This window comes from Lissotriton helveticus, chromosome 4_1 (genome assembly GCF_964261635.1).
Source record: "Lissotriton helveticus chromosome 4_1, aLisHel1.1, whole genome shotgun sequence".
NCBI classification, from domain to species: Eukaryota; Metazoa; Chordata; class Amphibia; order Caudata; family Salamandridae; genus Lissotriton; species Lissotriton helveticus.
Window position 1 is genome coordinate 1,663,900,447 of NC_136063.1, and position 23,582 is coordinate 1,663,924,028.

At 40.4% G+C, this 23,582-nt stretch overlaps 1 protein-coding gene across 4 annotated transcripts in view; it reads right to left on the reverse strand.

Moving 5' to 3' along the window:
• Positions 1 to 23,582, reverse strand: part of LOC144829313 (rho GTPase-activating protein 6-like) — a 940,021-nt gene that overhangs the window by 362,829 nt on the left and 553,610 nt on the right. For all 4 annotated transcript variants that reach the window (XM_078688348.1, XM_078688349.1, XM_078688347.1 and 1 more), the window contains one exon: positions 14,335 to 14,397. In XM_078688348.1, coding sequence (XP_078544474.1) covers positions 14,335 to 14,397 — 63 coding nt within the window. The remainder of the gene's footprint in view (positions 1 to 14,334; positions 14,398 to 23,582) is intronic.

Genomic DNA, 23,582 nt, shown 5'->3' on the forward strand with positions numbered 1-23,582 from the left:
ATTCACAGGCTAGGTGTGAATATGTTGAATAATGTGTATGACTATATTTCGGCTATAAGCGATTTATAGGGGGTCTCCTTTGATGCTGCCTGAAAAATCACTCACTTCAAGAGTCAGGCACCCACTATTGACATAGACACATACCTGCATCAGGTACAATTATAAGCACTTTCCAGACACCATCACAGCCAATGAACAACCAGTAAACATTGCTTTAGCCAATTGTAGGTCACACCACAGTCTGCAATGTTCTACAACCTACTGGAAATAGAAAATAACTCATTTAACCAATCCTGTGATAAGAGTTCTTCCAACGAATACAAGATCACTACCCTTTACTACCACCAAATAGAATATGTTTTGAACTGCCTGATTGGTTGTGAGCACCTGAGGCACTCGAACACTGGCCTTGCTTGCCATAATTAGAAGCCGTCTGTTAAGGGAGTAATGGCGGATCACGGAATTCTTTCTTAATTAAAAGAAGTGTCTTGTCAGAGGCATTCTGGACAGCTGGCCAACCGAGGTAAGCATAGAAAGGAGAATGTCAGTTAAAGGGAAAATTGTCGGATTGGTTGGTGTAAAGGAAGAAAACGTTTGATGGCTGGGATTGTACTGGTGGTGATCCTTTCACTATGTAGCCCATCTGATGTCATACAGGCTTTTTGCCTCCCTTCTTAGTACAGTAGCTCTACGTGGTTTTTGGTGCTCGAGATGTTCTGCCTTTGACATGGGAAGAAGGCCTCAGCCTTATAATCAAAATTATTAGGTGAAAGCGGACTGGAATACCACTGCTCACAGAACTCTGCGGAATCTCAGAGTTTTTACTTAACTCTGTGGAATTTCACAGAGTAAAACTCCGTGAGTTCCGCCACCCCATATTTGTAAACCCAACTGTAATTGCAAACCATCAGAGCCTCTTTGCGCACCCTCTTAATTGCAAATTAGAATGGGTCACAAATCCCATTTTGCAAGTCAGAAAGAGTTTGGTAAATAGAAAAATACCATTTTGCAGTAGCAGTCATGTTTTTCTTTCTCACCCTCTTTAATGTTTAAACACAGACTAATCTACCCACTACATTAAGGGACTACGTGGGCACCAAGAATACTCTTGACCTTGTACTTTTGAAGATACCAGAGAAGTGTTCCTTCAATGTACAAGAACAGATCTACCTACAAGGTTCTGATTTATATCTATCTTTAATATTGGGTATGGTACCTAAATTCATTATACCAATAAATATACGCATGTTGTCATGATTTGTGATCTGTGTTGCACTGTATATTGGCAAACTGCACTAAACCCAGGAGTGCTCTTTCCTAGCTATTGATTATTACTACAACTTAAACTGTTAATCAATACCATATCACACTTTTTATACACTGCACATGTAGCCACAATTTGACCTTAGTTTTTAGTAAACAGCGATCTACGTATTGTATATGAATCACTTATTTTGCTATTCACAGCCTTGACAAAGTCCACTGTGAACGAAACATGCTAAGGATGTTCGTTTGTCTACGTGGTACACTATTGTACTGCCTGTACCACTTTTTTCTCCGTTAAGAAGGAATAAAAGGCTGAATTGGATTTGAACAATAATTGAAGATGAACTAATTATATATATATATATATATATATATATATATATATATATATATATATATATATATATATATATATATTACCTACTGGCGGTCGCCAGTAGGTATATATAGTTAGGACCTAGTTTCCATAGGAAATCCCAACATTCTATTGGGAATAACTTTGGCGCTGGTTGATGAATCTTCGCAAATTTCTCAAAGAAGATGGTTCGCTCCGCTCCTCTCCTTCCCTGAAAGTTTGGGGGGGATTAGTCAAGTGGGGGCTGAGAAAAAAGGGGGGTCCCAAAACATGTTTTCCCCATGTTAATTTCCTTAGGACCTTTAGACACGGCTACAGCTTGAACCACTGAAGGGAATTACACCAAACTTGTCAAAATGGTAGTGTCTGGTACGCAGATCACGCTTTTGGTAAAATAGTGTAAATCCCTACAGTGGTTCCTGAGGAAATTAAAAGAGAAAACAGTTATATATCTGTAAGCGCGCACCGTGCGCGCACCCTGCGATTTTTCGGAATTGTTTTGGGGGGGGGCTTGGGGGGCATCTCTCTTTTAATTTAATCTGTTTTATTTTAATTTCGAGGGTGCCCACCCCTCGTTTTACCCCCAGATCACCGCCGCGGCCCGAGCCGCCTCAAGATGGCCGCCGCCTGGTTGTGGGCGGGGCCGGGAGGACTTGGTTTCCGCTTCCCCCTTCCTGGGGGAAGCCTTGATGTGTCCGCCCAGTCTCCCGTGCCGAGGGGGAGACCGGGTGATGCTGCCGGCTTGTGCGGAGCCCCGGGAAAATAGGAGACGCGAGGAGGCAGCAGGCACCAGTACTGCACCAGTCATCAGTGATGTCATTTGAGATGTCATCAGTGATGTCATCAGTGAGGTCACTGACCATGTCATGAATGATGTAATATGTGACATCATCAGCAGTGGATTGCGGGTCCGCCAAATATAGTTAGTCCAACTAACTATATAGGAGGAATTTCAATGGTTTTTTAAATGCTAATTCCTAACTATATAAGGCCTAAAACCTATGGTTTTTTCAGTGAATTTCAAAGGTTTTTTAAATGCTAATTCCTAACTATATAAGGCCTAAAACCTATGGTTTTTTCAGTGAATATATATATGTGTGTGTGTGTGTGTGTGTGTGTGTGTGTGTGTGTGTGTGCGCGCATGCGTGTGTGTGTGTGATTCATTAGCTGTCTAGATTCCGAGTAAAACTCCAGCCGCTCATATGTGTCTTGAATTGTGAGCCCCATATCTCTGGGTCTCAACACAACACCTTAGGTGGCAGGGTCTTCTTATAAGTTGTCAGAGTAGCCAAGAGCTGCTTTGAATGCTAAGTTCTTATATCGGCCTGTTTCTTTGCTTCCGATTCAATAACGCACATCTACTGGGGATGTGGCACCGGTTTACTCACTGCTACCTTCGTATTAGCATGTGTTTCAAAGTCACTCATGAAGTGGTTGAGGAACCGTTAATATTCCTCTTTTCCAGAACCTTCCACCCTTTTAATATCACTACCCCTCACTTTTTGTGACTGGCATGCAAAACTACACTAATACATTTATTTCGAGTTCATGAACTGTCTGAAATGTTTCTGTAAAAACAGAGCACAGAGCGTGCTCTATTGCCCTAGGTGTGAGAGGGACCATGCAGGACTGCACTGCAGTGCTTGACCACAAACAACCCAGGCAGAAATGTGCGCTCCCCATGCAGTCAGGAACCAAGTTGCCATGGTCGCAAGATTGCTAATTGTACATGGAGTTCTGATGGTAGATAAATATTCCAGCATATACCTATAAAATGTTGAACTGCTCATCAGCCACAATCTTTACATTGCATGAATTCCAGTTTCCTTTTCGTTTGTTGACGTTGTACCATTACCTAAGGAGGATGTAGCTTCACTCAATACTATGGGGGAGATTTACCATGTTTTCACGTAGCGCACTGCAGCAGCCGGAAATGCTGTGCTGAGAGAAAAGATGAGTGCCCAATTCACTAAAATAAGGCACCCGCATCACCTCTCCCTTGAGCCAGAGCTGAAATTCAAATGCTGTGCGCCACGGAGACACCTTTGCACCATGTTGCAAGGGTGTCTCAGTGAGTCTAGTATAGGTTTTGTACCGGAAGGGAATCCTTCCAGTACAAAATACTATGCTTGAACTAACTTCAAGCCTTTTCTCACTTTGTATGCATGCTGTACAGTGCAGCACACATGCAAAGTCTGAAAAGGAAGGGGAAATGAAAGAACTCCTTCCTTGCACCTACTTTGAAAGGGCGCAGTTTTCTCACGCTAAACCCTGTTCACTATGTTTAGTAAATTGGGTTTAGGGTGAGAAATCTTGGGTGGTTGCATATGAATGCCCATGCGCAGCCTTGGCACTAAGTAACGCAAAGCAGCGCTATCCACTGCTTTGCATTACTTTCCTATTATTTCCAGAGCTAAACAAGTTTAGCACTGGAAGTAAATAGGTAAAAATTATTTTATGCCACTTTTGTGACACAATAGCAGCTTAAATCCTAGGAACTCTTCCCCAAGGTGTCTTTACACTTAAGAAGCTGGCAGTATAGTAGAATGTGACTGGTGCTGCAGAAACGCTCACTAAAAACTAGTAGGGCAGCTTTTCAAACAAACTTTGAGAAAAATGCTTTCCAATGTATGTCATGATAGCAACTTGATTATAAATGCTGACTCACATAACCTACAAATGATATGGCATGAATTGTGCATGCCTTATGGCATCTACAAGCGTTAGAAAAAAGTACAACATTAATTGCACATCAATATTTACAGCCACATCCCATATAAAATAGGACAGATATACTAAGCTACCCAATAACATCAATATTATTAAATAAATTTATGTTGCCATTTCCAAGGCTTATTTCTTTTTTCACTTGTTTGAGCATCTAACATTATCAATTAATTCACTATACACATATTTTCAAATGTGATAATGTTTAACTCTGTCTGAAGGCTATGTACATATCCATGTGGAATTATTCTAGATGGTGCTGCTATTACATTTTTAAATGGTAGTTTGTTTTCCCAATCAGGCATTAAAGGATTTAAGATGCAGTGTAGAAAGTCTAAATCAATTGGAAATCTAAGTTTGAAGGTTATGCCCAGATGTGGTTCCTTTTTCTCACTGTACAAACTCACGTTAGAACTCAAGCTATTAAGGCCTAAAAATGCCAAAACCAAACTAGGGCTACTTGTTAGGTCTTCCCTGAGACAGCGTATGCACTTTTACTTGCAAGATATTTTGCTAACTAAAAAGGGCTTGGAGCCCACCCATTGTTTAGCGCTAACTGACTGATTAATTACTTTACTAGTATCCTTCCACTGCTCAATCACAGAGATATCTTGAGATACTTTTTTTCTTATTGCTTCCCTCAGCATGATTATTTTCACCCTCCAATCTTGTTGCTTTCACCAGCCTGTCTCCTGTCATTGTCGTTTGTCCCCATCATTATTGTTGCTTGGCTCGCTCTGCCCTCATATTGTTGTTTGGACACCTTACTGTCGCTGTTGTTTTCCTCCCCTTCCAACCCGTCAAGCACTTTTTGCTTGCCTTCCCATCATTGTTGATAGCCCCCTTGCTTCTCCTATCACTGTTGCGTCCTTGTTGCCATTGGTTGCATTCTCCCGGTTTGATGTTTGCACCCGCTCACCTCCTGTTTTTGTTGCTTGCCCCTCCCATTGTTACTGTTTTTCTCCTTGTCTCCTACTGTTATGGTTGTTTGCACCCCTCCTGTCATTGTTGTTTGCTCCCCACCCTCCCCCATCGTGACAATGTTGCTTGCCCTCCCGTTGTTGTTGTTTGCCCACCCATGAGTGTTGGTTGCCTCCCCATCCTCCCCTCTCCCATTATTGTTGCTTCCCCCTGCTAGAAATAAAATTGTTATGACATGGCCAGGGCTGCTCACACCACAGCTCTGGCAGTGTCTCTGCCTCCTCCCTGCTGTCATTGCTGCTTCCCCCTTCCATCCCATCAGATAAAAGTTCTATGGTGCGGCAAGCACGGGTTGCATTGTAGTGCTTAGTTTTTAAATTGTTAACCATGTTGCACATCAGTCACGCTGCTGTACAGCCTGACTAAAATACATTGACAAAGCCAATGGCTATCATATATAGCGAGACCTATTGGCTTTTCCAACATTTTTTTTATTTTTGTTTTAGTGTGGATGTGACGTAGCAGTTGGGCTGGGCACTACCTAACGACGCAGGACCAATACTGTTTTGCATATGGTTAACCGTGTCCGTAGAAACACGGTGACCAAAAACAAATGGAATAGAATATAGTCTAGAGTAAATAAAAAGTGGCTGACAAACTAAATATTTCACAAGTTTATTTTTGGGGTGCATTTTTTGCGGAATTAAATTATTTACATGGTCTTTGTAAATCTCCAATATTATAAATAAATTATGTATGAATTATATAGCTGAAAAATACCTATATGCTGATATTTTGTTTTGCTGCGATTTGGTCAATATCTACCCAAACGAGTTTGGGACAAGCCTCTTTACCCTAAAACTGCTACTTAAGGACCAATGAGCTCTAATAAAGAATGTATTTACTAATTTAACTCACGAATGTAATAGGAGGAGAAGACATGTCGCAGGTCAAGCACCTTTGGGATATTTCACTTTCATGTCAGCATGTAAGTAGATTTAGACATACTGGAACTGGAAGAGACCCCAAATGTTTTATCCTTTCATGTGTTAGTCTTAAACAAGTCCAGAGTTTTAAATCTGTAAATGTTCTGTTGAGACGTTCAGTCAATTAGAGTTATCATGTTTTAAAACCTGCTGACTCCTTCGGCATAACAACACACAGGGAGGGTTTATAGCTTTAGGAAATGCATTATTTATTGTGCATTTCGTTAATCAATATTTATATTTAAATGTATAAACATTTGAAGTGGCTAAAGTAAGCTAAGCAATTGGCACCTGCTGTGTGCTGCGGTGGATGAAAGAAAAATGTGAATATCACAATAATATACCAATGACTGGCTGAAAGTTCCTATAAGTATATCATAATTACAGTTAAACAAAATTAGAAAATAGAGGATTATTTAGGATGAGTGTTAACTACCTATTAATATGTTTTTTGTATTGCTTCTAGCGGTGCAACTTTGCTGTAAGACTTGAAAAGTGTTTAACTAGGAATATTACTTATTTTAACATAACTTGTATAATGAATTAACTTTGAATATATTCATAAAGCATACGCACAGAATACACCCAGTTTGTAAATGTGTTTATGTAATTTCCTCATATTTCACTCAAAGTAAAAACAAGCTTCAAGCCAATACAATTTGGCCACATGGATCAAAAATCAATTTTTCATTCCTTAAATAGCGAATTTTAGGTCATCGCTATTGAAGGAATGCAAAATGGTATGTAAGAAAATATTGATTGCTTAATTGCAATTCCTAACAATTCACAATCGCAATTATGTGATCGTTATTAGGCAATAGTACTCCATTCATTCCTTAGGTGCAATTGGTAATAGCAAATAAGGTAATGCAAAACCAAGGTTGGCTGGGGAATTTCAAACCCCCCACCCCCTTGAGAACCCCACCAACAAATGTGCACATGTAAAGCACACACATGCCCTGGGGCATGTGTGTGCGCTACATGGCACTTTGAAAAATGCATTTTTGTGTATTTTTAAAAATTTGCACATGATTACCATCGACTTGAAGTCAATGGTAATAGCATTTCCTAAATGCATAGTTCGCATTTAGAAAATGTTTGGCACATGTGCTAAGGGAAACGCAAATTGAGATTCTCCATTTGTAGTCGGAATTTTAGGTAATTACAATTTTTGTGTTTACCTAAAATTGCGACTACGTAACGTTTCATACATCTTGAAAGGCTATTTTGCATTCGCAAACGGCCAAAATAACTTATTCACATCATTTGCGAATGTAAAATTGTTTGATATATGTGCAGAGCCCGACGTTTTGGTGTGCTGCCGAGCTGGGGGCTGATTTCGTTGATGGCGACCTGTGTGTGCTTAAAACCATTTGTTTTGCTGTATATATTTAGGAGCACACACACGTCCCAATCAACGAACTCAGCCCTTACCCCACCATTATCTTTCCCAACTTAATGACCACTCACAAACCCATGCATCCATACACCTGCAAGCATTCCCAGACCAATATTATACACATAGTTACTGATTCAACGCTACCTGTTACACATTCATGCTGATCTCTCACCCACATGCTTATTAGCTCTCACTTTGTTCACAGGTACTCAACTAATACTGTCAACCTCCTCAATGACCACTATCTCAACATCCTCTTCATCACAAAAACCAGGCTCACCGCTGATTTTCATCCTCTTTGCAGCGTGCATAGCTGATGGATAATGTATACATCACATACCAAACCCAAACAAACTTGTTGGCAATCATGGCATCACTTACAAACTTCAGATCTTCATCAATGTCCTTCCTCTATCAATTGCAAATAGTTTTGAATGTACAACATCCTACCTCTCAAACACCTCCGTGCATCATACTAGACTCCAGCTCATGTGTCAGTCAGCCCTGTGGCCAGATTCCTAGATGATTTTATCAAATGTATTCATTCTTCCTTCTTTAACACTTACTATGGGGCTTTAATCTCCAAGATACTCAAAACATCATAGACCTTAAAGACTCCAATTTAAATCTCAATATCTCACTCAGCCTGTCACCCAAAGTCTCTTCAACCAATCACATCTTAGGCAATAATCTCTACCTCTTCCTATTTATGTTAACATCCATTGTCTGCCTCTCATCACTAACCATTGATTGGAGGTATCATTGATCATTTTGCTTTACCATTCAGCCTCACACCTAGCAAATGTCTCTTCAGGGGAAAACCAAAACTCATATTCATATTATCCTTCAAAAACCACCCAAGAGAAAAACTATGCTTACTACAGTCTTCCCTTAGCACATCCAGGTCCCTCTTCAACTTCCTCGATCCCACTGCCACACTCTTTATTGACATCCATGTATTGATGCACAACAAAGGGACCTCCAAACTAAATGCCACATGGTACACCAAGGATATGAATACATCTGAACTCACAATCTGGAAACTTGAAAAGACCTAGCATTAAACCAGAGAATTAATCTAAAACTTCATAATGGTCTGACCACAAACCTTCCATTTTGTAAGCCAAATCAACCCACTTCTCTAAAGCAGTTACTGAAGCAAAACCTAAAAACATTCACCCCCAGTTCTCCGTGCAGTGCCAGAACGACATTCACCAGTACTTCAAATTTTATGACGTACTGGTGGCGCAGGGGGCTCCTCCATATATACAAAGAGAAGAAAAGCCACCCTGCGTGACTTTTCCTTGCCTTGTAAATACGACCTCTTCACATGCAGCACTGTGCATTGAAAGGGTGTTCCATGGGTGCTGCGGAGGGTGTTCCCACGCAATACCCATGGAACAAGCCACATCTCCAGATTTACGAGAAATCGTAAATCTGTAGATGCGTCTGAATGCTACGCCACCCTAGAGGAGGCATAGCAAGGGGCAATGAGGAGAAATGTTTTCATTTCTCCTCGTTCTTTCCTCTTTCAATGCTTGGTGCATTCTGCAGCATGCATTGAAAGAGGAAAATGCCTGCAGTGATTGTTTTTGTGCAGGAAGTTGCCCCGTCCTGCACAAAAATAATCTCCCCACTACACAGACATCCTTGTTCATGGTGCAAGGGTGCCTGCGGTTTGTGCACCAGCGCAGGGGGAAGCACAGAGATGCGGCATATTCTTGTAAATATGTTGCATCCTTGTGCTTCGGAAGGGCCGCGGCATGGCGCAGCCTAAGGGCTTGTGGTGCCACGCTGTGTCACTTCCTTATCGATCTTCACCCTAGAATGTTGCGCGTGATTTATGGCGCAGAGAGTTTTAGCCAGTTAGAGTTTGTTTGCCTGTGCAGGGCTGTTTCTCGTTTACGGGCAGCTCCCCTACATTATATCCTAATGAATTCAACTTTACATCTCTACCTGCATGTGGTTGTTCCCCTAAATACCACACAATTATTCCTCTAAGTCTAATAAACATTCATTGTAATAAGTCATCACACTTCTAATGGATATTAGTTATTGAATGAACAGGTGTCCTCCTAACCCTTTGGTGGGTTGTTGTCCACCTGAGAAAGGGAGTCCTGATAATGGCCTTTTGGACAACATGCCTCAATGAGGCTGCAACATCAATATCTGTACTTTTTTTGTTTAAAACCATTTAAAGACCTTTTACATGTGATTTTGAGTCCAATTTGGTTCTACATAGGCTCTATGCTGGTTGTATAGTTTTTTTGTTTCCATTGCAAATGTATATTATACGTCATACTCATATTTTAAAGTGTAACTCCTTCACTGTTTCGTATGTATATAAATAAATAGCAACAAAAGGATTGTGAATTATATATAATGTGACTATTCGTGCTATTACCCATCCATCATTAGTGCATTGCTAACTTTAACTACACATAGTAATTCTGTGAGAGTATTGCTATGTATGCTAGATCTCTCCTTGGGTCTGAGTTTCGTTAATGACTCCTCCAGGAGTTTTTTTTGCTATTTTTATAAGCTTGTTAAAGAAATACCAGTGACAGGATAAAAGAACGACATATTTAAACACTGAGTTTAATACTTGCTCTGTGAACTCAGCCTAGAGTCTGGATGGACAGTTCTTATTAAAGGCAGTTTCTTGTAATGAGGTCGATGCATCATAGTTTCTGCTTGGATCAGGGTCTTGCCTTTATGAATATGCATCGCATTATGAATCTTTTAAATCAAGTGGGAGGATGTGGATGTTGAACTTGGTGTATTTACGTCGTGCTCTTCAATGTTAGGTTTCATCACCATCCTTGAACTGCACGTTAATTAATTTTGCTCTTTCCATATTCAAAAGTAAAGCTTACTAACTTATAAATAAGCAGAAATATTGAGAGGCTGTTGCCTTTAAAATGCCCACTATACTGTTTTATAATTAACCAGACATGCGACTGATACTGTACAACCAAAGTGAGCTTTGCCAGGCACTATCCTGCCTAGGGAAACGGCCACTACAACGCGGCCATTTCCTCGAAAACCTTTACCACGCATGCATTACAGCGCATTCGTGGTTACAACGACAGCCTTTACCACGCATACCTTTACTACGAGATATGTAGTAAATGCATGTGTGGTAAATGCTAAAAAAAGAAAAAGGGGACTTGGGGGGTCTCCCGTCAGGAAAGAAAAAGTGTGGGATTAAAAAGGGGGGTTGGGCGGTCCCCCCCAAAATAAACGCACCTGATGTTCCGGAACTTGAGGGAATCAGCGCCGTTTGAGAGGAAAGGGAAAGAAACTTTTGCTTTCTCTTTACGACGTATGACGTCAGCAAGGAAGATGGAGAGACATGAAAAGGTAAGAGGGAATTTTAGTTTATTAAAAATAATAAGGGTTAAGGGCAGGGCTAATTATAAGGAGAGGGGGCTGAGGGGTCATGTAAAGGTACAGGGGAGGGGTATAACCTTTACCAAGAGTATGCTCTCACCATACATAAATTTAAAACGAAAATCGTTGTAAATCTATGCGTGGTAATGGAATGTTCGTGGTAAAGGTTACGCGTGTAAAAATGCTTTCCGTTGTAACGCATGCGTGATAAAGGTATGCGTTGCAACGGAATGCGTAGTAACAACATACAACAATCTGCCACCGCATCTCCCACGTTCGCGATGTTGACATCTTAACTTTTGGGTTGATTCAGCTGCAACTTTAACAGTCATGTTCTGATAAATGTTTTGGGGATATTAGAAAAAAGTGACCATTCAAGTGAATGTGGCAACACCTTATTTTCTGTCTCATGTCATTTGTGACACATTCAGCAAGCCCCAGTGCAGACATTACCAATACAAACTTTCACGCACACATATGGAAGCTATAGGACGGTTAGCAGTAAGGCAATTTTCCCTCTCACAAATGTACTCAACAGGAACAGCATGGTTAGCAGTGTCTTATCAATACAAGTTATACACACATCTACACAATCAGGCACCCTCATAGGCATAGCCTGGGCCTCATCACTGCAAGCCTTGCTCAAACGTACAAATATGTGCACCACAAGTACAGCTCTTGTGCAAAATAAAAATAACAGTAGCAGGAAAAGGTTTACATGTACAGTAGCGGCTGCTAGGAAACGAGAAAGGAGGGGCGAGGGGCTCACGGTGGGTATGTACAAAATAAAAAAATAAACACTCACCTCCTCGCTGCCGTAACCAGGAAGCATACAGCCTCCCTCCCCAAAGCCAATCACAATGCTTCTGTGCAGCGTTGTGATTGGTCTGAGCACCATGGTTCAGACTGGGAATGAGAGGCTGGGCGATTCCCCACCAGGCTGCATTACACAGCCTGGTGGGGAACATTCAAAGAGCGCAGGACTGTTAGGCCGGCCCTACAAGCAGCCATGCCCACTTTGGAGTGCAACAATCACCCTCCTCCCGGATGTCACGGGAGCCCAGCCTCGCCCAACCTGACTGATCATGAAAATAAAATGAAAACAGAAATAAGTTCTGTTGTTATTATTTAGTTTTGCTTTTACACTGCTCCTTCCATTTAGCTATTTGAATCTGCTCCGAAATCTACTTGCTTTTTTCCTGAAAGAACTCTTCATGGGATCTTATTAGGGTAGAGTAGGTCCTTTAGTTTAGAATAGGGACAATACTTTGAATGGAACACGCTGTTTTATTTACTATGCTTATCCTAACCAACCTATTTCTTATTATTATTCCCGTCATTAATTTGAAAAAAAGAACAAAATAGTGACTAATCTACTAAATGAGAGCCAAAACTTTAAAAACTTCACCAGCACTCTCTTCATCAAATGTAATTATTGATGTCTTTTGATATGTAATGCTCTATTCGAAAATGGTGGCAAAGATCCATTGGCAGAGAAAGGTTTGTAACTTCAAGTTCTCTAAGTAAATTTAAGGTAATATAATTTGTGGAAATTTATGAGAGATTTCCTCACTGGCAAACCATACCTCTTCCTTTTCCTCACTCTGCTCCTTTCATCCTGGAATCCTCGGACTGGCCCTTTTGGTGGCACAGTCCCATATCCACCAGAAAGTTGAGTTGTAATATGAATGACGTGTGTGTACATTTACAAACTTAACTATATTTCAGATACCTGTAGAACTTTTTTGACTGTGTGAATGATTAGAGGTGGTGCATGGGCCTCAGAACATAATTTTATCCAGTGTTCGTCTATTCCTGTTCTCTTCTCTGCCAGTTCAACAGGGCTTGATTCCTAGTGCTTATGTCACTGGTATAGGTAGCAAGTATCCTATGGCTCAGGTGAGACTTGGGCCTATCTTCTTGAATTCCAATCCTACCTAAAGACACAATTGGAGCTTATAGACCTAAAAATTCCAGGCTCATACACACAGTGAAAGTCATAGTTGCCTGAGGGGCATCTCCTTACATATAGTGTTCGGGCCAACCTGAAATGAGAGCCAAAGTATTCATAAACATCATGAGTTACATCTAGTCACAGAAACAAAAAGGATATCCTATTTGTTGTTAGATGGTTAGGTGCAAGGGCACAGCTAGGCAAGTGACAAATACGGATGTATGACGTTACAACGCATACTTTTACCACGCCTACCATTACCACGCAATTTTTACAACGCAGAATCCATTACAACGAAGTACCATTACCACGCATGTATTTACAACTATACCTTTACAACGCATACAATTACAACGTAAGTATTGGTAAGTATATAATATTTTTTTAAATTTTATTTAATTAAAATTAATATAATGTAATTTAATTTAATTTAATTAATTTAATTTAATTTATTTTAATCAATTTAATTTAATGTAATTTAAATTTAATTATATTTAATTTTTACCCTGTACCCTTTTACCCAAAAACACCAAACTGACCCTGAACCCTAAAAATACCCCTTTACCCAAAAACCCAAAACTGACCCTGAACCCTAAAAATACCCCTTTACCCAAAAACTCAAAACTGACCCTGAACCCTAAAAATACCCCTTTACCCAAAAACTCAAAACTGACCCTAAACCCTAAAAATACCCCTTTACCCAAAAACCCAAAACTGACCCTGAACCCTAAAAATACCCCTTTACCCAAAAACCCCAAACTGACCCTGAACCCTAAAAATACTCCTTTACCCAAAAACTGAAAACTGACCCTGAACCCTAAAAATACCCCTTTACCCAAAAATTGAAAACTGACCCTGAACCCTAAAAATACCCCTTTACCCAAAAATTGAAAACTGACCCTGAACCCTAAAAATACCCCTTTACCCAAAAACCCAAAGAATATTTTTAATAAAATAATATACTTACCAATACTTACGTTGTAATGGTATGCGTTGTAAAAGTACCTGCGTTGTAAATACATGCGTGGTAATGGTATGCGTTGTAATGGATCCTGCGTTGTAAAAAATGCGTGGTAATGGTAGGTCGTTGTAAAAGTTGCGTTGTAAAGGTTGTATACCGACAAATACATATGAATAAGAAGAAACCTGATAATATTGTTTTAAGGTGCTTCATATCGGTTTTGCTACATATATGTGCTATTTAAACATGCCTTATTATCAACCAATTTCATGGCCCTTAATGTATTTATCTAGAATGTTTCAAGCTCATAACAGAGGAGGTGAAAACCAAAGTTAACATAGAATGCTTGAATGGAAGTGCAACCATTCTTACCTTTCTTCTCTTTAGAAAAGCTGTCCAGCTTCCTCCTTAACGATTTCCTCCTCTTTGGTCCACCTAATGGTAACAAAAAGAAAAAGGACAAAAGGTAGTGAGGAATGTTCTTTAAGTTATGCATGTAGTCAGTCACAGGTGAGCAAATACTGAAGACTTTCCCACCTGCATCTAATACAAAAATGATCTGCTGTACTACAGGGATCTCAGAAGACTGTGGACTTCCTTCTTTAAACTTTCAAATAAAGTTGGCCTCTTGGCTCATTGATTAAGAGCTTCGTTGACCGACAGGAAACAACGATATGCATCCATTTATTTTATCACAAATGTTGAGAAAATGATTCAATTGGCCATTGGTTTGGCAGTGACAGACTATGTGGTACTGTGATACATTTATTTGATGCAACACAAACAGAAACTTGCTATTATAAGCAGATGTCAGCGTCCCTGTCAGTAAATAGTGGTCCTAATTGGTGAAATAACATCTTAACACTAAAATCATTTAACCTTAGGCTAGAACACTAGGTTCCTAACTATTGTGCATCAATAATAGGAAAGAATGTGTCAAACCCCATTCAGGAAGATTGCAAAGAACAGTCAGGAGCTACTGGACCACAGCTGTGGTGATGGAGAATATTTGTCTTTGGTATCCCGAGGTCCATTCAACTATGGCTTTGCAAAACTGGGTCATACACGTCCTTTCCATACTTGAATCTCAGAGTAGCAAAGGATGAGCCATCAAAGGCTTCTGTTGTGGCTTGTCCCTGGAATGTCACTGATAGATATTCCACCAGTGATGCTGCAAGGGCACCTAGACAACCGGATGGAATGTTGGGGGAAAGTGTGAAAGCTGTTGGTGGAGAAGGAAGCATAAGGACTGTCTCTGATGGTGGAATAAAGACTTGGACTCATCCTGCTGTCCATTGTCAGATCTTATCAGTTTCTCAGTGAGGTAGTAAGGGACTACAGATTCATAACAGTCAAACAACAGACACAATAGTTCACTGTCCAGCCCAGTGCTTGTCTCAATAAAAAAATAACTACTTTAATAATACGACAAAACATAGTACTACGCACTGATGAGGGTCTATAGTACACTACTGGGTTCCAGTCTGTTTCTACAGCTCTCACACCAAATATGGGGATTTAGTAGCAATGAAATGTATCCTAGGCATGAGCTCTTTCTTGGGCTTTGGAGAACAGGGATTCTGCTTGGTAAGCTGTAGGTCAGTTTATTGAGTACCTTGAGCTGGGAGTTCATGCTGGCAATCATTCCTAATCCAAAACTATTATCTTTCTCCCAGACAGATTCTATTCTCTTAGATTCTCAGTTCAGGCCGGCTGGAGATGTGGTATGGCTATGACATTGGTGGTATCCCCTTTGCAGTCACACATCAAATGCCTCAGCCAGTGGGTGTGAGCTTGCAGATTGCAGCCCTGCCTTTTGGATATTCAAGCTAGGGAAGAAGAATATAGTAGGCCTCAGTAGCTGGCACAGGTCTGCAATAGTTGCAGGCTCCAGATCAGTGGGCTATCCTCTGTTATGGTGATGTTATTGGACCTTGCAGGATTCATATCATGATGGGCAGGGGCTCTCTGGTCACATTGCCATTACAGATGGTAGGCTGTGACTTGGGGTTTGTAGATACTACCAACAGTTCACCCAATGAACCATGCACGGAGGCTGGATGACACTTCTTCTGGGTGCTCCACACTATGAGAACTGGAATATGCTTCTCCAGGAGAACCTCTCATCCTGAATGGCCAGCCATACCCCTTACATCTCTGACGAGACAGACGCACTTCTAGGCATTTGGCAAAACCACATCTCTTTAGCAGGTTGTGAAGACTTCAGGTGAAGTCCCCACATGTCTGAGGACAGACAGCATCCCTGGATCACAGCAGCTTTTGAGGACTCTGTGGAACACACCCTTCCTTGATCAGTTGGGTGGCTGAGCTATCTTTCCTTACTACCTACAAATAAAGAATTCTCTTATAACTACAAGGCCTTTTCTCATCTTTAAAGAAGAAACACACTTTTCAACAGATGGCGTCATACTAAAATTTCACACAGATGATGTTGATCTACGGTTAAAAACTCAGGAGTTTCAAGATGACTTGGGGAGGGTCCTTTACAAAATTAATGTACTGGTTTCAGTGCAGACACAGTCTTTGTGCACGTTGATGGTTGTCACAATAGGCTGTGATGATGCTGGCTCCAAGCAGAAGTATTCAAACCATGATCACAATGGAGAGTGAAGACTCAGCACCTGGCTGTTAGGAATGGTAAACATTGTTTACCACGCATGCGAGACAACACATGCCATTACAACGCTGTTGTTACAACGACCGCATTGTTACATCGCGTACCATTACAACGCAAATCCAAACAACGAATTACATTGTAGGAAGCAGAAGGTGTTGGATTTAAAATCCAGCACCTTCCTTACTGTTGCACAGACTGGAGTCGGAATAGTAAATTATACTATTTCAACATCCAACACTCCCTACAGTATGTCGTTGTCCCGACTTGCTTTGTAAAGGTATGCGATGTAACAATGCGGTCGTTGTAATGACTGGGTTGTAATGACATGCGTTGTAAAAGCAGAAGGGGCAGGGGTAGGGGTTTACATTCTGTATGAGCACTGCAACATTCTCTAGCCAGCTGTGATTAATGGAAATAGACAGATAAGTGATTATTAATAATCTTGCCCTTTTCACTTTCCTTTTTGTACCTGCTCTTTTATAATACTCTTAATTCCCTTTGACCCGAATACTTTTAATACATTTATATACTCTACAATATTTGTAACAATATTTTCTGCCAGCTCTATGGGCTAGAGTAAACTGTTAAATCAAAGAAGGTATATATGCAATGAAGCAGTCCCGGTTTTATTGACATTCAACTTCACTAAACCAAGATTTTATGAACCTGGACCCCTTGAAATGATGGATTTCATATTTCCATACCCTGCTGTGATAGATTATTTTAAGCAAATTACATCGTTATTCACTTGTGGAAAGAGGTTCATCTAATTGCGCACTTTGTAGTGGGATCTGACCTGAATTATGCACATATTGTTCGAAGAATTCGACATTTTCATCTGTGTAGTCAGAGGCAGTTTTCGAAAAAATGCTTGCCTTTTTCTGCTGCAGGCCATGATGGTAAATTGCAGAGTATGTGTCAATTCCCCATATTCTTTGAGCATGTGAAAGGCTGAGGTCAGCAATGTTGGCACTCTGTAAAGAGGCCTTGTTACAGCTATTGTAGTTCACACTTTGAGACAATGCCAGCTTTCTATTTTCAAAAATTTAAGTAGATTGTCCACCGTGGTGGCAATGTCCATGATCAGTCCACATTGTTGCATCTTCTTGTTTTGGTCTCCTTGTCTATGGGGACACTCTCAGTCCCACAGTCGATAACATGGCCTTGTGTAGATAACTACTCATGTGCACTTCTATATTTGTACATTTCTGTGTTTATTACGATAGATTACTTTTACTGTAGCCTTCCCAAACTAGGTACTCTAGATTGTATGTCGACCATTCTCTAATGTATATAATTTTAATTGATAAAGGATTTCTTGAGTGTTCACTATAAAAACAAATCAGCACAAATGCACTTTCTGGTCTGTGATCAAGATTACCAGCCTATACTCATTTTACTGGAACTTAAGCAGCACACATTTCTGGCTGGGAGGGACAGGGCACAGACTATTTTTATGGCGAGAGTGCTTAACATGTAAGCAGATGTTAGAAAAATGTAAACAGAACTACGGCTAGCAAAGATAGAAGGTTTCAGTTTTATTTTTATCTATTTCCCATTTCAGTTAAACATTAGTTCACGCAGAAAAGGCTTCTGCAAAAGGTTTTGAGTTAACGTACTGTCTGTTTTAATAATTTGGGCTTTTCACCAAGTGGTTTGATAGTAAAATGTGTGAGGCAAATTCGTGCTTTATTAAACAAATGTACTTTATCTCTAAACAAGAAGTAAGCGAAGTGGCCACTAGAGGCAACATGTTCCACTTGCTGATATTTTGTCCTTTCTGCTATGGTCCTAGCTCTAGAAGTCAAAGGTAAAAAATATTTTAATAGTTTACGAACTTCTGTTATACGGACTATGGCTGGGACAATGCTTCTTCATTTGGATACTCGTGTATGCCTGGTTCCTTTGTTGTCACCTACTCCATATCTTTAGAACGGAAGCAGAATTTAAATCGATGCTTTCCAACGGAGTCCTATTTGGAGCAAGAGGTGGCTAAAGTAGTTACGCAAGTGCGCTGGTCAGTGAATTTGTGGGGGGGAAGGGCACACTTTGGGACATTGATTTTTTGATTTGCTTATAAATTTGGCACTGTTTGACGGATCCTTACAAAATGTTACTTAAAAACAAAAATCATCCACCTCAGATCCGTTATAAAAGTTTCAGGGAGGGTGATCGGACAAGTTTGGGCGAGAAACAAGGGGGATCCACAAACGTGTTATGCGCATGCAATTTTCCAAAGGAAAACAGTGGAACAGCTATACCACAAAAACAGTTGCATGAAATTACACCAAATTTGGGTGAAGAATACCTGCGACCAATATAGGCAATTAAAATGTGGGCAGAAACATGTTGGCACAAGGATGATGGTTCGAATCATTGTGCTTTCATTCCATTGTACGGTTGTTATGAGATGCACCAAAGGCTACCACTATTAAAAGTGAAAAAACAGTTACCTTTAGATACTATCAGTTCAATCTGGATCCCCTGTTTGTACAGGAAATACCTGATCTAAGAACTCCATCTGGTCCACCAGGAGGTCGAGTCCGCCCTGGTGGTATGGTCCTACCAGGGCGAGTAGAGGTTGCCTATGATGTAGCATGCCACATTACTTGGGTGATTCCTCATTCAAAAGATTGGTCTTTCTTTTTCCACCTACATCTGAATCAGGGTCTTGGTAAGCCCAAATATGCAACCAGGAATCTGAATACACTGACATAAAAGGTATCATACAGCCATCTCACTTTATTGTGTTTTGGTTGCTGAATTGTAGAACAGTGATGGGGAACTACTGAAGGAATGAATGGGCATGAAAACATAATTAATTAGATTCTTTCTAGCACAATAAAATCCTTATGTTGGAATGCATTAAATAAAGGAAACATCAATAAATATTTTGATGATGATAATGACAAATAAACTTCATGATGTGTAACCAGAGACGTAAGCCGTAACTACTATTGTGAGGACGGTGGTAACGTTTCAAAATTTAGAAAGCAGAATCAGGGGAGTGAAATGTCTAAAGTCAGCCACCTCCTAGCAAAAATGGTTGAAACAAGTCAACAAAATGAGCGACAATAATGATGAATTTTCCTACTTTTGTTTCTGGTATTGTTAACTGGATAGCACACTAGAAGGCTGAAAAACGTATAAACACCCGAGGTTGATTTCCAGAGCTGAGTCTATTTCGACTCAGTCTCTGCAGCTCTAACAAGACTGACTCAAGCTAATCCACACATGCATTCGACCTAGTCAGGCCATTAATACAAGAAAATGTAAAAAAATAAAACAGTTTGGTATGCTGAGGTATTGGTTTTCAGTCTTTGTAATACTGCTTAGAAATACGTAGAAAAAATAGGAAAAAGGTAGATCTTCCACAGTGCACCTAGACTTCGAGGAGAGAGCAATGGTAGTATAATAATAAAATATATTGGTATTTGACCCAGATATGATTCTAAAGGGACATTACCACGAACAAAAGAATGACAACAAGCAGAGTAAGAGAGTCAATGTAACTAAAGCATGTTAACGACAAGCAGCAAGCAGGCCCTGATACATTCGGCATCCTACCGTAAAATGAATGTAGGCAAGAGCTAAATGCCCGCTTAAGCCACCTACAAGGCTCAGGCACTTAGATAAGTCACAGCCAAACGAAACGCGAACTACCTTGTTGCTATTTTCTCTCAAGATAAAGGGATTTAACATACCAGACCATAATGCCCTAAATTACCCTCAAAATAATGTCCCAAATATCGAAATGGTAATACAAATTACCAGAGTATTTTACCATTTTCCATTCCGAACAATAGTTCTACTTCTAAAAACCATGGACGTACTCCCTAAGGACGTCACACAAGGAACATCCCTTTCAGAGGCAGCAAAAACTGTCTTACTTAGTGTCTATAAAGGTCTATCAACCATCCCATTCTGTAGACCACGCAGACCACATGCTCCTCGCCAAACCTAGACAGCAAACCACTGGTCACAACCTTGGCAATCAGATTAACAGAGAGCTGTTGGAGGTATTTGTCAAGTTTTGTTGGGTCGTATGCAAAAGCAGAGCTTGCATATAACTAGGACTTCTTGTCCAAAAGATCAAAACTGAAGAGGCTTACAATCCTATGGATCTATACATAAAACCATGCTTGGGCAGATGGGTCTGTGCGACATGAAACAGAGGTGGAGTGCTCAAAGGGCAAAAGTGCTTTTTGCAAGAAGCTCTGAAAAACGTGCTTTGGAGCAGGGTGTGCATGACATGATGATCCATCAAGAATCCTGTTCGAGGTTCGGATTTGCTTCTAGGTTTTGAGATAAGGGAACTCTGCTGTACAGGTAACAGGTAGCAATAAGAAAGGCCAAAACGTGGACATCAAAGACAGAGTTAGACAAGTAAGTTCGTAGGTTTTCCAGCCTTTTGCATAATAAGGGCCACTTATGTTCAATGAAAATCATCCTGAGCTACTATTATCAGTGTTGAAAGAGTGACCAGGTCAGACACGATTACATTAGTGGCCACCCAACGCAAGATCACCAGTAGTGGCTACCTCAATGCATCAGGTAGATTTGGAAGCAGTAATTTAAAAAAAGGCTTTAGCAATTTGGAATGCCTCTACATCAGTTATACCTGACAGCCAGGGCAATTCACCTAGCGCCAAGTTAATAGTGTTTGTAATAAGCCTCCCCAAACACTGCATGATTACCATGAAAACATCAGCTTTAAATATATTTTGGAAATCTATTTTTCTTCACATTATGAGCAGTGTTTGCATCTGGAATACATGCTTTTCAATTTTAGGATACATACATTAATTCAAAAAAGCAAAAGTTCCTAATTTGGAAGGCTGGCCTGCATGCAGAAGAGCTACTTACAGGGAGCCAGTGAGCTAACAGTAGCTCATGAGCTGCTCTTTGGAGTAGCCTGTGTTAGAAGGAATTGTTCTCTTTACCTGGTGCGTTTCCTATTAGCCTTCATGCACCTGACTGGAGACAGACGTGAACTGGACAATTCTCATTGGCAGTGGTAGCATCAAACTTCCATTTTCACAGTCGCTGGAGATGGTGATCATGATAAGGGAGTAGCCATTAAGCCTGCATCGAGATAGCACCCCAAGTTGTGAGAGATTTGGTAGGAAAAATGACGCCACTCTGATTTTCGGTCATCTTAAATTAACTGGTTTGGTTAGGACCTTGCCAATCTAAGCGACTGTGGTGGTGACGCTGAAAGCATACGAGCAACCTAAGTTTGATCAAATTTGCTACAAGTCTACTTGTGTCACCGATGTTCCAGTTGGTGTTTTTGTGGGTCTGGTCTTGAAGGTGGTTACCTCTGTGGTGTGATTTTTAATATATTTCCACCCAACAGCAGCATTAGAGCTTCTTCCAGTTTGTATGTCAACTGCTTTGGAATCATCAATCAAAACCAACTGTGAAGTTTGTGATGAAATGAGACTTCAACATTAAAATAAAGGAAAGGTTGAGTTTCACAATTAATGGTGCTTCGTTTTGTAGATTACAACACAATTCCAGTTGAGTAAAACTTGCAGAATGAGAATGATGAATTACCAAAGAAAGGCATAAGGAGAAAGACTGAAGTACGGTTGTGTTCTGAGATTACATGAGATTGTAGCCCTTTTTATATGAATAAGTGATGCATTGCCAAATAGTCTGAGGAACAAATGTAAAGAATGTAGTAACTAAATCTGGCCTCAAATACTATATTGAACACCACTGAAGACAAGGCTAACGTTCAAAGTTATTTGCACAGTGCATTGAGAGTACTTGACCATAGGGGCAGGAAACCTGTAGAAACTGTCAGCCACTGCATGCCCTACAGGCACCTGTACTCTGAGATGTCACACACAATCCCCTAATAAGGTTCTATATGACACAACACCTATTCAGACCTCCTGGGTTTCAGGGTCCAGGCTGTGGATTGCAAGATTTAGAGCAGAAGTAAATTACAAGTGCCTCAGAAAGAGACTGAAAACAGTAATATTCAGGCACACATTAATTCTGTGCAAATTCGAGGACACGACTTGAGAAAATTAGAATGGGGTCCTTCTCTCATCTCATTAGACTTTAATGCACACCAAATGAACCAGCCAGAAACTTTGTGAAACCCTATAGTGTTCCGAAGTGACCGAAAGTTTGTCTGTCGTACATGCATATTAAATACGAGAACATTTTAAGATGGTAAAGATGATATGAATATGAATGCATTGGCGTTTTTCAGTACTATACTTTTTAACATAAAAATACTTCCACAAATCCAGTGTCACTTGTAAGCCAGTACAAAGAAGCTAATTTCTACAAAAATCCAACTGTTTCCTAGTAAGTTATTGCTTCTTTTGAGTTCAAAGTCTCTTCCCCGTGATTCTCACGAGATCCCTAAATAAACGTTCAATTTCCTGCCTTGCCTGGGAACATGAGCCTCACTACCGTCTACTGACTGCTGCCTGCTGGCCTTATTGTTGTTTCTTGGACAGCATCTGGCCTCCAATGTCTAACAGATTAAGCAACATCTGGAAAAGCGTGGCGATGGGAAAAAGACCAGAGGGTCTGTTAGAGATTCTTGACTTTTTTAATATCATGATTTTCGATGTGTATTTCCTCTCAGGGTTACTGGTGAACTGTCTACAATTTGGCCGCCAGTTTGCATAGGTGAAATAGCTCAGGGGTTATTGGTGATAATATGTGCTGTGGCTTTAATGATGCTATACATGCGCGATAATTACAGGGGGCTCTTGCCATACAATGAGAAGCGTATGTCACGCAAGCGCAGCACTGATTCGGTATGAAAGATCTGTTAGTACTTCCTTCGCCAGGTTAGCACTGATTAGATATAAAAGCCGTCAGGGATCCGATGATTTGAGGAATCTGCTGGCACTAAAATTACTCCATGACTTCCAGTCTCAACCAAATTCTTGTTTATGCATCATACATAAGGTTATAGAGGGACCACCAGGCTCTGACCAAAAATTGGCCC